The following is a 16,091-nucleotide window of genomic DNA, read 5'->3' as shown; positions in this document are numbered from 1 at the left end:
CAAACTGCTAAATGTTACCCAACGTGAAAATCATCACATTTAACCTACCCTGTCGATATAGCTTGTTTAAAGAAAATAAAACACTCCAGGAGATTTTCAGCACCTTTCTCACGAACCCTTCACTGTTATAATCTCCTGTTGCAAATACAATTTTATGCAGAACATGTTTCTATGTTTTAACTCCTAATGGCAGTGTCCAGCTATTATCTAGTATATAAGATTGTTTTCCAATATTTGGAAAGGGAGGAGATACTGTAAACTAATTTAAGGGAGAAATTAATATGGAATCTGTTGGAAAGGGCACTTCCCCTATCCTTCTTAATGATTTTCTTAATAGCTTCATAATAAAGACAATTATAATCAAGATAAACTGTAAAAGAATAACTCAGAGAATGTTCTATAAGTATCAGAGAATTACTCTTTACCAGCACCCTGGTTTCACCTCTATTAAAAAAAATGTCAAGACATTTCAGCAAATGCATGCTCACATTAAAAGCATACGGCAGGGAAAAAAAGAAAGAATCCAGCAAGACACAGAAATTTATACAAATCACCTGGAAAGGCAGTTTAACAAAGATTAATTACTTTAATAAAGATCAAAATTTCTCATTTAAAATATTGTATAACAGCATAAATTTGCATAAGAATGACAAAGATATGGAAGGGGAAAAGACATCAGAATCCAAAAAAAAAAAAAAAAAAAAAAAAGGCTGATGCTCTAACATACAACATAATTATTATTTTAATAGAGTTTATTTGTGTCACTAGCAAAGCCGGGTTGGCTTTATAGCTTTGTTTCTAAAATTTCAAATGGTAGGGGGAAAAAGCACACTGGTTTGAGCTAACTTAAACATTATGTAATCTTTATTTCCTAATGCTAGTTTCAAAAGAAATAAAGCATCCTAGATTTCTTTTTTAAAGGCTGAGTTCAGAAGAGAGGAGGAAAGCATCTCATTTTACCTCTGTTCTGTACTTGCTTTTCATGAACTTGCTTTGAACTTTTAAATTTATCCTTCCAATTTTCATTAAAAAGCACAGTGAGTCACCATCTTCTGCACAGAATTAGAGCTATGGATAATGGAAAAATAATCTCCAGGTGAAATGAACACTAGGAGGAGATTAAAACTCCTATATCCTAAAAAACATTTGGGAGTTTTTCTCGAGTCAAAAGGAAACATAGCAGCCTAACAAATGTTTTACACGCAACATGGCCAAAGTACATGGATGCTGGTTAGCATCATCTGGAAAGACGGGATGAGATGCATTCGTAATTCTCTTCTCCTTCGAAGGATTTTTCTTTTTAACCCGACAACCTGCTCATTCAATTATGTCTGTATCTTCCCAGAAAGCAAAAGCACAAAAAGGAACCATAATGGACCCTTGCGGCTTTTAAAGAACATCGAAACCAGTGGTTCTGTTAAGGTAACAAACTTTCCGGTGTTTGAGAATGGTCACTGGTGCCCAACATCATTCGTCTACATCAACAAACCAAGCAGACACCCAAGAAGCCACTTTTCCTTCCCCACACTCTCATTAAGCCTGATTTAGTTTGGGAGTGGGCACCAGAAGAGGGGTGGGGCAGGCATCCAGTGGTACCCCAAGGGCCCACTTCTGTTTATTCCAAGTTTAAAGATTCCACGTGGTGATCAGGGTATAACCCGGGCTTCTCCAAGAGAACTGCAGACCTGATGACTCTCGCCATGTCTCCAAGACATCCTCCTGAGACGCAACGTGGGCCATCAGGAAGGCGGCCATCACGGGGTTATTCAGCCATTCACAAATACTCACTGACCACCCATTACCTGTCAAATGCTCTGCTCAGTGCTAGCGACTTAGAAATAAACAAGATCCAATTGCTACGTCGTATCTGCCCAGAATAAAACAAAACCTGACAATATGAAAGATACGGATATGGAAAGTCGCACTGAACTACTAACACAAGATGCCCCCGTTACCTCCAGACCTTCGCAACTTTTGTTCCCTCTGCTTAAAACACTCTCTTTCTCTCCTGTTAACTCTTACTCGTCCTACAGGACTCAGATTAAAGTTCACCTCCTGTCGTGACCCTTCCAGATTAGGCTGGATGCCCTGCTATATGCTTCTAACAGCACCCTAGGCTTCCCTGACTATAAACCATCTCCCTTTTTATTGCTTCTTTAATGGCTTGTTTTCTCCCTGTCATTCTGTACCAGCCATGTCATCAGGATGTGCATCTGTCCTAGCCCCTGCTGTCATGGTGCTTGACACACAGTTGGCAACCAAGAAATACTCCCATCTAAAATAATACGTGGTCATCATTGACAAAGAGAAATAAGCAATTTAAACTTATTTCTTAACTCTGGGTTATAGCTTTTTAACTCTCTGAAATTGCCACCACCTATAAATAGATTGGTTTCATTTAAAAAGGGTTCCTTATAAGTTCTATCCCTCTGAAAGCGACAGAAACCTCAAAGAGAAATGATTCAACACTGCTTCGAGACAGTCAACTGTTATTTCATTCTTTCTCATTTTAAACTAGGTGGTTTTATTAGATTGGCAAACCTCTTAAAATTAAATCTTCTCTTAAGCATTTCTTCCAACAGATAAATACTGGTATTGAAATTGTATTCACCTTGGATGGGTCATATCTTCTGAGTGTTTCTAAGAGTTCTGGAATTTGTATTCTTGTCTCTTCTTCACAGAAGAAAATCCATGATGAATTTCTGCTATACGTTACAGAAAAGCTGACAAAGAGAAATAGGTTATGGTAATCACTTCTATAAAATGAGTTTATAATAAAGTTTAAAACTGACAAGCAGGATGAAAGACACAAAATGGCAAGAAATCTAGATTTTTCCCCTGTATTTTCCTTCAATGTACAGTTTCAAAAGCCAGATACTAATAGTTTATCAAACAGCTAGAATTCTTAAATTCTCTCTGCAACACCACCAGTCCAGAAGGGAGACAGTTTTCAAATGCAACTATCAAATACATCAACATTTTATCTTTTAAGAAAGCAATATATTTAAAAATAGAAGCCATTCATGGTTAAAAGAATCAAGAAATCTGGGTAACGTAGTAGTCATAAAAAACAGAGTTCAAATTTTCTTGACTCTGAGGAAAAACACACTCAATAAGAGGAGTGAATGTTCAGGTGGAAACGTCAAACTTCACACATTTCAAATTAAACATACTGTGGTAACAACGGAAGTATGGTCCATGCACCCTCCTGCTTAGACATCTGATGGAGAAGGAGGACTCTTGGGAGTTCCTGAAGAAACATTATCAAAGAGAAGAAATAAATAAAAGTACGATATGATCACTCTGATTAAAAAAAGAAAACACTCAATTTCTAAATGCAGGTATTTTTAGAGACCTGACATTTTACTCTCCTAACTACTTTCTTTTTTTTCTTCTCTTCACGAGCTACTAGAAATGAAGGATGTTGGCTGGATCCACACAATCTCTTGGTCATTCAGGCATAAAACAGTGCAGAGGGCCTCGAAGAAGGGTCTCCACTGGTACCGGAGCTGACCTGAAATTTGCAGACTCGCAAAGGCTACCGGGAGGGAAGAGCCCCGAAGCAACCAGGCATAACTCAGAGGCACAGAAACAGATTTCACTGTGTAGACATCACAGGTAGCAGATGGAAAATAAAACCCTTCAGCTGAACAAAAGAGCATATATAATATCCCGTTTATCTCATGTAAAAAAAAAAAAAAATTTAAGTGCCCTAAAAAAAGCTAAAACACCATGGTAAGGAAGAGTATTTCTAAATACTAGAAATATAATCCTTAAGTACTCAGTCAATGATAGTAACAATAGAATTTTAAAACTTACAAACATAGGAGGAACTAAGATTCAGAAATAAGACACAACTATGGTTAAATAAATATGCATAAACACCAAGAGAGATTAATATGATTCAGGCCATGAATGTCAGCTTTGAAGTAAAACACTATTCAATATATTTCACGTTATCACAAGCCCAAAGTCAGCTATATGATACGCTTGAACACCACCCTCCCAACAAACTTTAGTATATTCTGTGTTTTATTCTATTTCCTGGTAACTGTTGCAGACAAAAGACTTATGTAGAAAAGAATTATTAAGAATAAATGCCTAAATATTGGAACTATTACAACACTAATGTAGATTCCACACCAACCTTTAAGTTCATATAAAGAATGGTTTTCAATATAAATACTTGGAATTATCAAATAAAGCTTCACTTATTTTATGTAGTATTTATTTTAACTTTCATGTACAAATATGAAATGCAAGAACAGTAATGAAAGGTTAAGTCAGACTAATAATATGGCATGTCAGAGAGAAAAAAACACCCGAAAGGCTGAATTAGCAGTTAATTACTCAGTAAAATTCAGGGCTTTCCTGCTGTTGATTATGAATTATGCAGTAGTTTCCAGTGACTTTTAAGAAATGGCTATATATGTATTATATATATTTATACCACATGTATATTCATGAGGGATTATATAAGAACAGAAATCATGTGTGAAGAGAACTAATATTATTAATAGTTGCATAAAACTTTCAAATAACTATGGCAGCATGTTAATACGAACCAGCCAGAAAAGAAACATAGCAAATACTTTAAAAGGCTTTATAAGAAAATAAGTAGCGAATGAGCTATTGTGTAACAACTGAAACTGTAATAATAAAGACTTCGAAACAATGGAAACGTCTTTATGTTAAATGGAAAAACAGACATGATTCTAAATACGTAAAATAAATTCACATATGAACAGAGACTAGGAAGGAACCAGAAAAATGAAAACATTTGTGTCAAGATGACCAAAGTATTACATCGATGTTTTTAAAATCCTTTAATGTAGTTAAAACACAGTTTAGTTTTAAAAATTTCTTGAGGAAAAATGAATACACCTCCAAATTCTTCCATACAAGTCCTATCCTTCCCGGTTATGGGAAATACGTAGGTGATGTCACCGGGTATCACAAAAAGGGCACCTTCCCAGCAAGGATGCAAAGACAGACTTATCAATAACCTCTGTCACAACAATAAAAGTGAAAAGGCAAAGTCTTAGCACAAAGGAGCTAAATTCTACTCTAAAATGAACTCTATGGATTACTAGTGGATTACACTAGCGAATTATACTCATCCCTGTCTCCATTCTTTTTTGTTTACTGAATCGTATGCCTGGGTTTCAGATCTGTTTCAGTCAGTGAACACAAAAACGGCAATCCAGCTTTCTGTACCCATCCCACCTCCAAATAGAAACATTCCAAAACCTAGTGGGCTATGTCGATACCTGTTTCCAAAGGTGTGTGAATGCCCTTGTCTCAAAAATATGTCTACCATGACATTCAGAAACCTGGTCTCAGCCACATGCAGAAGGATGAAACTAGACCACTTTCTCACACCACTCACAAAAATAAACTCAAAATGGATGAAGGACCTGAATGTGAGACAGGAAACCATCAAAACCCTAGAGGAGAAAGCCGGCAACAACTTCTTTGACCTCAGCCGCAGCAATTTCTTACTTGACACATCTCCAAAGGCAAGGGAATTAAAAGCAAAAATGAACTATTGGGACCTCATGAAGATAAAAAGCTTCTGCACTGCAAAGGAAACAATCAACAAAACTAAAAAACCACCAACAGAATGGGAAAAGATGTTTGCAAATGACATATCGGACAAAGGGCTAGTATCCAAAATCTATAAAGAACTCACCAAACTCCACACCCAAAAAAACAAATAATCCAGTGAAGAAATGGGCAGAAGACGTGAACAGACACTTTTCCAAAAAAGACATCCAGATGGCCAACAGGCACATGAAAAGATGCTCAATGTCACTCCTCATCAGGGAAATACAAATCAAAACCACACAGATATCACCTCACGCCAGTCAGAGTGGCCAAAACGAACAAATCAGGAGACTACAGATGCTGCAGAGGATGTGGAGAAATGGGAACCCTCTTGCACTGTTGGTGGGAATGCAAACCGGTGCAGCTGCTCTGGAAAACAGTGTGGAGGCTCCTCAAAAAATTAAAAATAGACCTACCCTATGACCCAGAAGTAGCACTGCTAGGAATTTACCCAAGGGATACAGGAGTGCTGATGCATAGGGGCACATGTATCCCAATGTTTATAGCAGCACTCTCAACAATAGCCAAATTATGGAAAGAGCCTAAATGTCCGCCAACTGACGAAATGGATAAAGAGATTGTGGTTTATATACACAATGGAATACTACTTGGCAATGAGAAAGAATGAAATCTGGCCATTTGCAGCAACGTGGATGGAACTGGAGGGTATTATGCTAAATGAAATAAGTCATACAGAGAAAGACAGATACCATATATTTTCACTCATAGGTGGATCTTGAGAAACTTAACAGAAGACCATCGGGGAAGGGAAGGGAGAAAAAAGTTACAGAGACGAAGGGAGGCAAACCATAAGAGACTCTTGGATACTGAGAACAAACTGAGGGTTGATGGGGGGTGGGGAAGGGGAAAGTAGGTGATGGGCATTGAGGAGGGCACTTGTTGGAATGAGCACTGGGTGTTGTATGGAAACCAATTTGTCAATAAATTATATTAAAAAAAAGAAACCTGGTCTTACCTCTCAATTAACCCAAGGCCATTTCAATTATAAATAAATCTTCATCCACTTAACCCCCCAAAAGGCCCAAGAGCTTTTATTCTTGTTTTTTATACACACACATATGTGTATACGTGTGTATTTATATACAATGTACATGCATATGTGTGTGTGTATATATATATATATATATATATATATATATATATATATACATATATCCTGTGTGTGAATACGGATGCACACATGTTCACATGTGTTAGCACTAAGAAAAAATAATTTTTTTAAGAAAAAATAATTTAAAAGGTCACAATAAAATTTTCCACCAAATGATCTTCTCTCAGTTTTGATTACTTGGAATTGTAATAATTTATGCTCCATTTGTCTGTTACAAATAACACCACCACCAGATTTAGACCTCCTTACAGGTGCCGTATCACCAGCTTACGGCACTTTTGTACGCAATGCAAGTTTTTTTAATATGTAACTGGGTGGATGACTAAGAGAGTTTTCAAGTGAAATATCAAGGGGAAAGAAAATAAGAAAATGCTGCATCAGCAGAGCCATTTGGAATAAAAGCTACAGAAAAGATGCCCATGCGTGCAGCACTGCCTGCCGTCAACCTAAATGATGCCTATTCACCAAACAATGCTACTATTTCAAACCTAAAAGGTAAGGCAAAATTGTGTCAATAATGAGATAATGAGGGGTGCCTGGCTGGCTCAGTCAGTGGAGCGTGCGACTCTTGATCTCAGGGCTGTAGGTTCAAGCCCCACGTTGGGTGTAGAGCTTAAAAATAACCTCTTTAATTAAAAAAAAAAAAAATGAGATAATGCCGTAAGAGAGGCAGGCATAAACGGGCTACAAACAGGGCCTACTGTGGGCAAATGACAGAAAAGGGAAAGAAAATGAAAAGACTGACCACAGTTCACCTAAACTGCTTATATCAACTCTACTCATGTCATTGAACCCGTCTGCCATTGCTTCCAGCATCTACCGGTCCCCTAACAAGTGCTTTCAGGTCAGAAAGCCCACTGGACATGCCGTCAGTGCTTCCTTTGAACGCGTTTTGGATCAAGGCATATGTTCGCACTTAAGGCCCCTAACATTTAAGAAGAGCAAACAAACACCTTCAAAACCAACGCTCCCATTCGTTCCCTGGCTCTGACACAAACCCATTGCCTTCGTTTGGCAAAGGGGTTCGATTCCGCAGCTGAGCACCCTGACAGTGCTCTGCGAATGGAGACGGCCCTTCATTCTTGATATGGAAGCAAAATCACGAAAATTTATGTCTAGAAACACGAATAGTATGAAAGAACCAACATTTAAACATGGACGAAAACAGCTCAATACTTTATCATAAATAACTTCACTAGGCGAAGTTGGTTTTGAATCACTTTACTCTTCGAGCCTGTGTCTGGAAAGAATTCAACAAATTTAAGTTCATGCCACCAGCCTTTTCCCTTCTCTACGGACTGTTTCCCAATATTTGTAACTTGCCCCTACCTTAATTCAGAGTATAAACCTAGCAGAACAGGAGTTCATGGTCCAATTCGGTCTCAACATTCAGACCAAGTACTAAATTTGAAAGCAAAAGCCAAGGCTTTTGTTCAGTATTAGGCAATCGTTCTGAAAGACTGAATCCTGTTTTAAGACTGATTCCAGTTCAACCGCACTTCCAAATTCCAACTATTATATAGCCCTTAGGCACTGAACTGAGCTTTTAGACAAACACATGAATTATGATGAAAATTAACATCTGTTTATTGTTATGAGAAGGAGGTATATCTTATAGGATGCTGATAAAGGTGTATGATATGCTGGTTGGAACACATATCAGACAGATTTACTAGTCTTTAAAAATCCGGTATTCATTTATGAACCAGTAGATTATATGTGATGCTGTAATAACGTGTCTTCCAGGAACCTGAGCCTATATTTAAAAAACATATATATTTTTTTCCAGGTACCTGTCTTAATCGCTATCTTCTCCTCACAAGAGAAAAATATTACCTCGTTATTTATAAAATTTATTTTGATTAACTCTTTACTTTGAAATACATTACTAAATGCATTTTTATAGCTCAAATAAATCTGTGTTAACTAATCATTCATTCACGAAAGGCAGTACAGCTGAGTATTTAAGGACCTGATTTCTAGAGCCAAGGTACTTGCATCAGAGTTCTTGCTCTGGCTCCTCTGAGACGTGCAACCTGGAGCAACTTGCTTGCCCTGTCTGTGACTCTGTTATCTCATCGTTCGTGTGGGGACAGCCACGGTCCTGGGTACCAAGGAAGTTAATACATGCCACACATTTGGCACGTGCTGTGCACGTGATGGTGATTAATATAAGCATTGACTTTACAATATTTGTTGCACAACTACTATGTGCCAAGCACTGTTCTTTTTCTTTAAGTTTATTTATTTATTTTGAGAGAGAGAGAGTGCGCTCAGGGAAAGTTGGCTGTGCTCACTGCTGCGCTGCCCAACTCTTGTCTCCATCCGGGACCCAGAGCCCGGCCCCACGCATCGGAGATCTCACCAGTCCCTGCAACCCCACCTAACTCACGTGTTAGCTCCCAGAGGGGCTCCCTTTTCGTTTTATTCCCTCTTTCCCGGATACCCGGTGAGACCCACGATTACCGGCTGCCCTCAACGGGGGTCCCCCCCGTTGCTGCAGGCAGGAGTCTAGCAAAACTCTTCACTGTTTGTTCGAGGCTCAGTTCAAATGCCTCGACAACAAAGCCTTCGCTGACATTTCCAGGCAGGGCTGGGGGCCTCCTTGCTGGTGTTCTGGGAGTGTGGTACCGTGGCTGTTTCACAGGGCCACATGCAGCGTCTCCCCTACTAGAATGAGCCTCCGGGAGGTGGGGGGAGGGGGGGGCACAGGCCTGCCGTCTACACCGACTCACCCACAAGAGGCCACCCTGCTCGGCATCGCCCCCCTCTAGCACCCCGTCCCCAAGCAGCACTTACCTTCTCTGCACACTTGCAGGTGCTGGCCCTCAACTTGGTCCCCACCGTACAGCTCTAGCCACTGTGTACCAACGTCACTACCAAGTCAGCGAGCTCTAAAGCTCACCGACTGTGGGCCCCTGGCTCCAGACTCAGTCCCGCATGGCCACATCTGACTGGCCACACTCCATCACGGGCTGCCCTCCCCTGAGCTGGGGAGACCCAGCATCTGGCCTCTGATGTTCTTGCTGGGCCAAGCCCCCAGCTCCCACCGGATACACACGGGACAGTGTTCTCCAAGACAGGGAAGGGGTTCAGATGCTACGCAGCCAAAAGGAGACAGATGCTCCCAACATGGCCTCCTCCACAGTGCGATGAATTCATGGCTGCTCAGGAACTGCCCCTGAGGCAATGTGAGTCTCACTGTCCTATTTTCTCCTGGGGCGTCTTGCCCAGGTCCCGGCTTAAAGTAAGTTTTCAATGAGGATTCAGTAAATGAATGGATGAATAAATTCTTACTCGACAGCAACGTCATGGAGTCTCCGGTTTAATAATTAATGTGATGTCTTACCACCTATCAGTTAGTACAAGAAATGAACCTTTAGTAGGTAATTAAGCATCCAACCGCTCTCTCCTCAAAAGAGAACTTTAGTGGTAGCCAGTGACACTCCCAAAGCTAGCCTTTCAATGAAGGACCTCATGCTGTCTCCTGGGCAATAAAAACATTTCTAAAAGCAGGAAACGCAAAACCGTTGTACTCAAACTTCCTCACACTGATCTATGAGAGGTTTTGCTCTGGCTTTCCTGCCTTACCTCACGGAAATGAGGTTTTTCTAAACTAATGAACCAAAGAGACTAACTCTCCTCAAGAAGATAGTGACCTACAGGGGCACCTGGGTGGCTCAGTCAGTTGAGCGTACAACTTCGGCTCAGGTCATGATCTCACGGTTTGTGGGTTCGAGCCCCGCGTCAGGCTCTGTGCTGACAGCGCAGAGCCTGGAGCCTGCTTCAGATTCTGTCTGTCTGTCTGTCTCTCTCTGCCCCTCCTCCACTCACGCTCTGTCTCTCTCTCCTTCGGAAATAAATAAACATTAAAAAAATTATTAAGGGGCGCCTGGGTGGCGCAGTCGGTTGAGCGTCCGACTTCAGCCAGGTCACGATCTCGCGGTCCGTGAGTTCGAGCCCCGCATCAGGCTCTGGGCTGATGGCTCGGAGCCTGGAGCCTGTTTCCGATTCTGTGTCTCCCTCTCTCTCTGCCCCTCCCCCGTTCATGCTCTGTCTCTCTCTGTCCCAAAAATAAATAAACGTTGAAAAAAAAATTTTTTTTTAAATTATTAAAAAAAAAAAAAAAGAAAATAGTGACTTACAAAACTTTCCACGAACAAGGAAAAGATATCATGTATTCATTCAGGTTGAGATTCATCCAGGTTTTAAATAAAGTTTGTACGGTAAAAGAAGGCAATAAAATTAGAAGGGTCTGTTCTTTTCGAAAGCTATTTAGTTGGGGGTGGGGAGAGCAGAGAGGTTTCTAAGCAGCTGCTTCGGCTCCATTTGTCCCAAAGCAGAAAATATAACCCAGCATCTGCCAAATGTAACGTATACAGCTTCAACATTCCCCCACCCCACCCCCAGAAAAAACTCATAAGCGTGTCCTACCTCTGAACTTTCTTTTCTGTATTTGCAGGTTGCCTTAAAAACAGAAAAATAATGTATCTGTACTTCTGCCCATATTTGTCTCAGCAAGAACTCGGGACTCCCCTGTCTCCTGCACTCACCCCTACAGGGGCTGACTTCCCCACTCCCCACTCAAAATGGTTCCCCAACCAAGCATGACCCTTGTCCTGTGCTATGTGTGGCTGAGCTCACACTTGACAGTCTTCAAAGCAGTGTCTGAATCTTGGTTTTACTAGAACCTACTAAAAATGCCATGATGATGCTTTGTATTCTGTCCTTTATTGTTTCCAATCTAATCTTATTTTGAAAATTCCTTTGGAGAACAATACTGGTTTCTGTAACTTTAGGCAAGTGTTAACACCTAAGGCCTCTGAAGCTACTGTAAAAATGATCATGGTCCAGGATCCCCTGGGTTTCCTGGGTCCCAGGTCCCAGAAGGGAAAAGACGACTTTCAGAGGACCGCCTCTCCACCAAAACATAAACACAAGATACTCCCAGAGTGTCTTCATCAGAGGCTAGGATATGTTCCCACTTCAAGTAACAAATGTGTGTGTGTATGTGTGTGTGTGTGTGCGCGCGCGTGCGCACACACACACACACAAGTATTTTCACACAAATGTTCATTCAAAAAGGAAGTTTCTTAGGTTCAAAAAACAGAAGTCAAATCATAACACACACACAACACAGATGCTATGCACATAGTAGGCATTTAACAGGAAATACTGGTTTCGTTTCCTGATTAAGAGATTTCCTGATTAATTAACTTCCTGATTAACAGACTGTTGCACAGACTCTCCGTATGGGTTTCTGTCAGCCTCCCCTTCACGTGGCTTTTTGACTGTGCACCTCTTTAAAGAGCCAATCTTTGGGTAACTTCACATTATCCTTCCATCTGTAATGCAGGGAGGAAAAAAAAATCTAAGGAAAGAAAATAGCACTTCTTCAAAGTCTGTACCCTCATATCTCCAGGTCTGCATTTAGGAACCCCCTATTCAACCACATCCCCCATCTCACTGACTTTATTTCCAATCTCGCTACACATCTCCCTGTGAAGACATCTTTACGCATCACCTAAACTGCTCCAAAAATCCCAGCTGCCACCTGGCGTCTTAAAAGTAAGCCTTCCTGGGGCGCCAGCCGAGGCTCAGTGGGTAAAGAGTCCAACGTTGGCTCAGGTCATGATCTCGTGGTGCGGGGGGAGGGAGCCTCACATCGGGCTCTGCGCTGACAGTGAGGAGCCTGCTTCAGAGTCTCTCTTTCTCCCTCTCTCTCTGCCCCTCCCCCACTCCTGCTTTTTTTTTCCTCTCTCTCTCTCTCTCTCTCTCTCTCTCAAAATAAATACACTTTAAAAATAATAATACTAAAAGTAAGCCTTCCTGACAAGTTGTCTTTGTCTTCCAGTTCCAGCTTCCATGCTCTGAACTGACATCCCTCCGGCTCACTTTCCCCTTCACTCTCACATGAGTTGACACACCTTCCATCTTTGTCCTCTCAGGCTTCACGTGTACAAGGAAAACTATATTAACGTGTGCTTTTTACATACTGCTCTACGGCTTTGATGGCCTCAAACGGGCACCATCGTTCTAAAGGGCCCTGCGTATTGTCTAGAGGTGTCCTGTTACATTCATAAGTACCCAATACAACCACAGATGTCCAATTAACAGTTGTCAGATATTTTTAAACGCTTATCTTGGACTTCTCTTACCTACTTAATGATACAGTCGTTTCTACCACGAAACAGGTACCACCGACCTCGTAAGTGCCGCAAAGAGCTAGCGTACCTTTTCGAACCCTTCACTCCACGGCAATCAAGAACGGCACTCTGCTCAGAGACGAGCACTTGGTGAAGTCTGCAGTCTCAGCGATTAGGAGAAACACATAACTATAAAGCACAGAGCCATGATAAGCTGCATCGTAAGCGTCAACACTGGAGACGGGAATGATAACCCACGACGACTCGAATTATTTTAGCCGCAACCCCCGGTACAGCACTAAGTTTCAGACGGAAAGTCAGTTTAGGCTCCTGGTTTTATATTCACATTTAGATGAATGAAAAATGTTTGTGTTTTTAATAAGACCTCATTTTAGCCCCTTGAGGCAAAACAGGGGCAGGTAATGACTTGCCAAAGCAAAGAGAACAGCTAGAAGCAGATGCATAATCACAGAAACCATTAAATTTTTGCACCTTAATTTTTGGCAGATTTTGTAGTCAAGTGCAACCTGACAAGAGTAATGAATAAACAGCAGTTCTAGACATCTGGTAGTGTGGGAGGAATAGATATTTTGGGCTATCAGATAAATATTCAAATGATAAAACTTACTGTTGATCCCTCCCTCGGCAAGCAACTTTTGTGAATGCTCATGGTGGGCAAATCTCTGGGGAACCTGAACACTGCACGGTCCAGATCCCAAGTGATACGAGGGCCCCAGACATGCTGTTCAGTTAGAGGTACGGCGCACGCCTGCCAAACCGTGGGACTGACCCCTCCACGAAGGAGCGAGCAAGCTCCCCATCACAGTGCTGGGGAGGTCCTGACGACCTCTGCCTTAGACTCTCCTTTTCTCCCCTTCCATGGCTGATGAATTAGCTGTCAATTCTTACTCAAGAACATGTCAATTTCGAAGAACAAGTCCCAGCTCAATTTTAAGCAGGGACCCATACCTGCCTCTTAAAGGGGCTTTGCCCCACCCACCGTGTTTTGTGCATCTCAACATTTAATTCTCTGAATTTAACCTTATTGCTCGGTGTTCGTGTAGTTCTAGATCAGGCAAGCTCGCCACTGCCCCAAGTATTGTCTGTAGACCCTATGTTAGCTGTCAACAAGTCTTTGGATCTTTAAAATTCAGCTTTTAATCACATGCATGGCATAAAAAAAAAAAAACAAAAAAACCCTATAAGGAGAAAAAATGAACCAGTATCAGGTCCAGTTGCAGACTCTAAAATCTTTCTGGCCGTTTCAACTACGAAAAGGCTGGATCTTAGCAGCAAACTAAATCCAAGTGTTAAAAGTTTTGTCAAAACTACCTCAGTATTCGTAGCTGACTTCCATCCTAGGAAAGAGTTTCAGAATAAGAAAAATAGACTACCTTACAACTAAAGGGAAGCTTCTTTATTGCTTTAGTCTAGACTCCATTTATTATCACAGAAATTAAATGCTGGAAAAGAAGGGTTTGCTTAATGATGTTGCTTAATTACGGGTCTTTAAACGTAAAACCAACATTGCCACCTAGTGGCAATCGAAGGCACCTACTAAACATGTCTAAAACTGCAAACTGTACACGTAAAGGACAATAAAAATTAAGTATAAGCAAACTGAAAACACAAGCATAAATTAAAGCGCTAGAAGAGGTATATACTTCCGTGAAATGGAACTGCTTTCTAAGCCTTAAAAGCTGAGAAAAACGCATCCGTGAAAATAACAGTTCCTAACACTGTCGGTGTGTGGCATTTCGCTAGGTGCCGCAGGGGGAGACAAGAAGAGGTACAGAGGTCTTGCCTTCCTCCAGATTCTGAAGGCAGGACAGATGCCCGAGAGGAGAAAGGGCACTGCGGGGGAGCCCATGCGGAATACCGAAAGAGCGCCCCAGAAAGTAGTGCCCGTGGATGAAAACAGCCGTCATGGTAGACCAAGGTTACCAGAGAAGACACGGAGGAGAGGCTGTCAAAGTCACAATAATAATATTCCGCCTTACAAAGGAGGCAGGGGCACCGGGGGGGGGGGGGGGGGGGGGGGGGGGGGGGGGGGGGGGGGGGGGGGGGAGGGGGGGGGGCTCAGTGGGTCGAGCACCTGACTCCTGATTTTGGCTCAGTTCGTGATCTCACCGTCGTGAGGTCAAGCCCCAAGTCGGGCTCCTCACCGAGCGTGGAGCCTGCAACTTAAAAGGGAGGAGGCCCTGTCACAGGCTACAACATGGATGAACCTCTTGACAACATTACCACACTAAGTACAATAAGCCGGTAAAAAAAAACAAAAAAAAACAAAAAAAAAAACAAATACTGTAAGATGCCACTTATAGGAGGTACATAGAGCAGTCAGATTCACAGAGACAAAGCGGAAGTAGGTGGCTGCCAAGAGGTGAGGGAAAAGGAAATGTACGATTGTTGTTTAACGGGTATGAAGTTTCCGTTGGAAAGACACAAGTTCTGGAAGTTGGTTACACAACGTGAATGTACTTTACAGTACTTAAAAACATTCGCGGGCAAATTTTATGTTATTTTTTTTTTCCTTACCACAATGAAGAATAACAATAACAGCGTCTGCGACAGCAAAGCACTCTGGGTGTGGATGCCTCCCTCGAGGTAAGTGCGCAGGCAGGACAGGCGCACAAGACGAACCCAGTGAAATGGACGTTTTGAGACCCTCTCTTACAAGCTCTGTCTTGGGAACAGGATAGTATTGATCGCTGTTTGAAAGGCTATTCCTTCAGGTTCCCTGACATCAGACAACGCACCTTCTCTGTGTTTCACGCACTCCTTCTGTCTCCCCAGAAACTGCTCCCACTCTGCCAGGCCCCCAGATCCTGGTTTTTCCCAGGCTCCCACTGCTCCCCTGAAAGCAGCACCTTCAGGCTTTCAGCTACTACCTGGGTACGTTCCCGATTCCAAATCCACCACCTTCGGGTCAAAGGTTTCTCCTGAGTTTAAAGCGAACAAAATCCAGGCTCGGGCAGCTGACACCTCCACCTGAGACTTCATCTATAGCGACCGGAAGTCATCTGCACCCTGCAAACCTGCCAATCCCATCCTCCACCTCAGATGGTAGCCCCGTCCCTCCACACCAGACCTAGCGGGGCACTGGTCCTGATGCCTCCTGAGGCCTTCGCCCAAACTCCCCGGGTGTGGCTTCAAGTCACCCCCTACTTCCCCCACTCCCCCCAGCTCCACTCCTCACCCCCGGC

The 16,091-nt window shown here is 42.1% G+C and overlaps 1 protein-coding gene and 1 long non-coding RNA gene across 7 annotated transcripts in view; one reads left to right on the top strand and one right to left on the bottom strand.

Moving 5' to 3' along the window:
• LOC109497302 overlaps window positions 1-14,891 on the top strand; it is a 17,394-nt gene extending 2,503 nt beyond the window's left edge. The window contains exon 3 of the long non-coding RNA XR_002740586.2: window positions 12,934-14,891. This is a non-coding gene — a long non-coding RNA (uncharacterized LOC109497302). The remainder of the gene's footprint in view (window positions 1-12,933) is intronic.
• Window positions 1-16,091, bottom strand: part of B3GLCT (beta 3-glucosyltransferase) — a 120,073-nt gene that overhangs the window by 68,934 nt on the left and 35,048 nt on the right. For all 6 annotated transcript variants that reach the window (XM_045050708.1, XM_045050671.1, XM_045050574.1 and 3 more), the window contains 2 exons: window positions 3,174-3,250; window positions 2,612-2,723 (listed from right to left, as the gene is read on the bottom strand). In XM_045050708.1, coding sequence (XP_044906643.1) covers window positions 2,612-2,723; window positions 3,174-3,250 — 189 coding nt within the window. The remainder of the gene's footprint in view (window positions 1-2,611; window positions 2,724-3,173; window positions 3,251-16,091) is intronic.

This window comes from Felis catus, chromosome A1, assembly GCF_018350175.1.
Source record: "Felis catus isolate Fca126 chromosome A1, F.catus_Fca126_mat1.0, whole genome shotgun sequence".
Taxonomy (NCBI): Eukaryota; Metazoa; Chordata; class Mammalia; order Carnivora; family Felidae; genus Felis; species Felis catus.
This window is presented reverse-complemented; position numbering and strand designations above follow the sequence as displayed.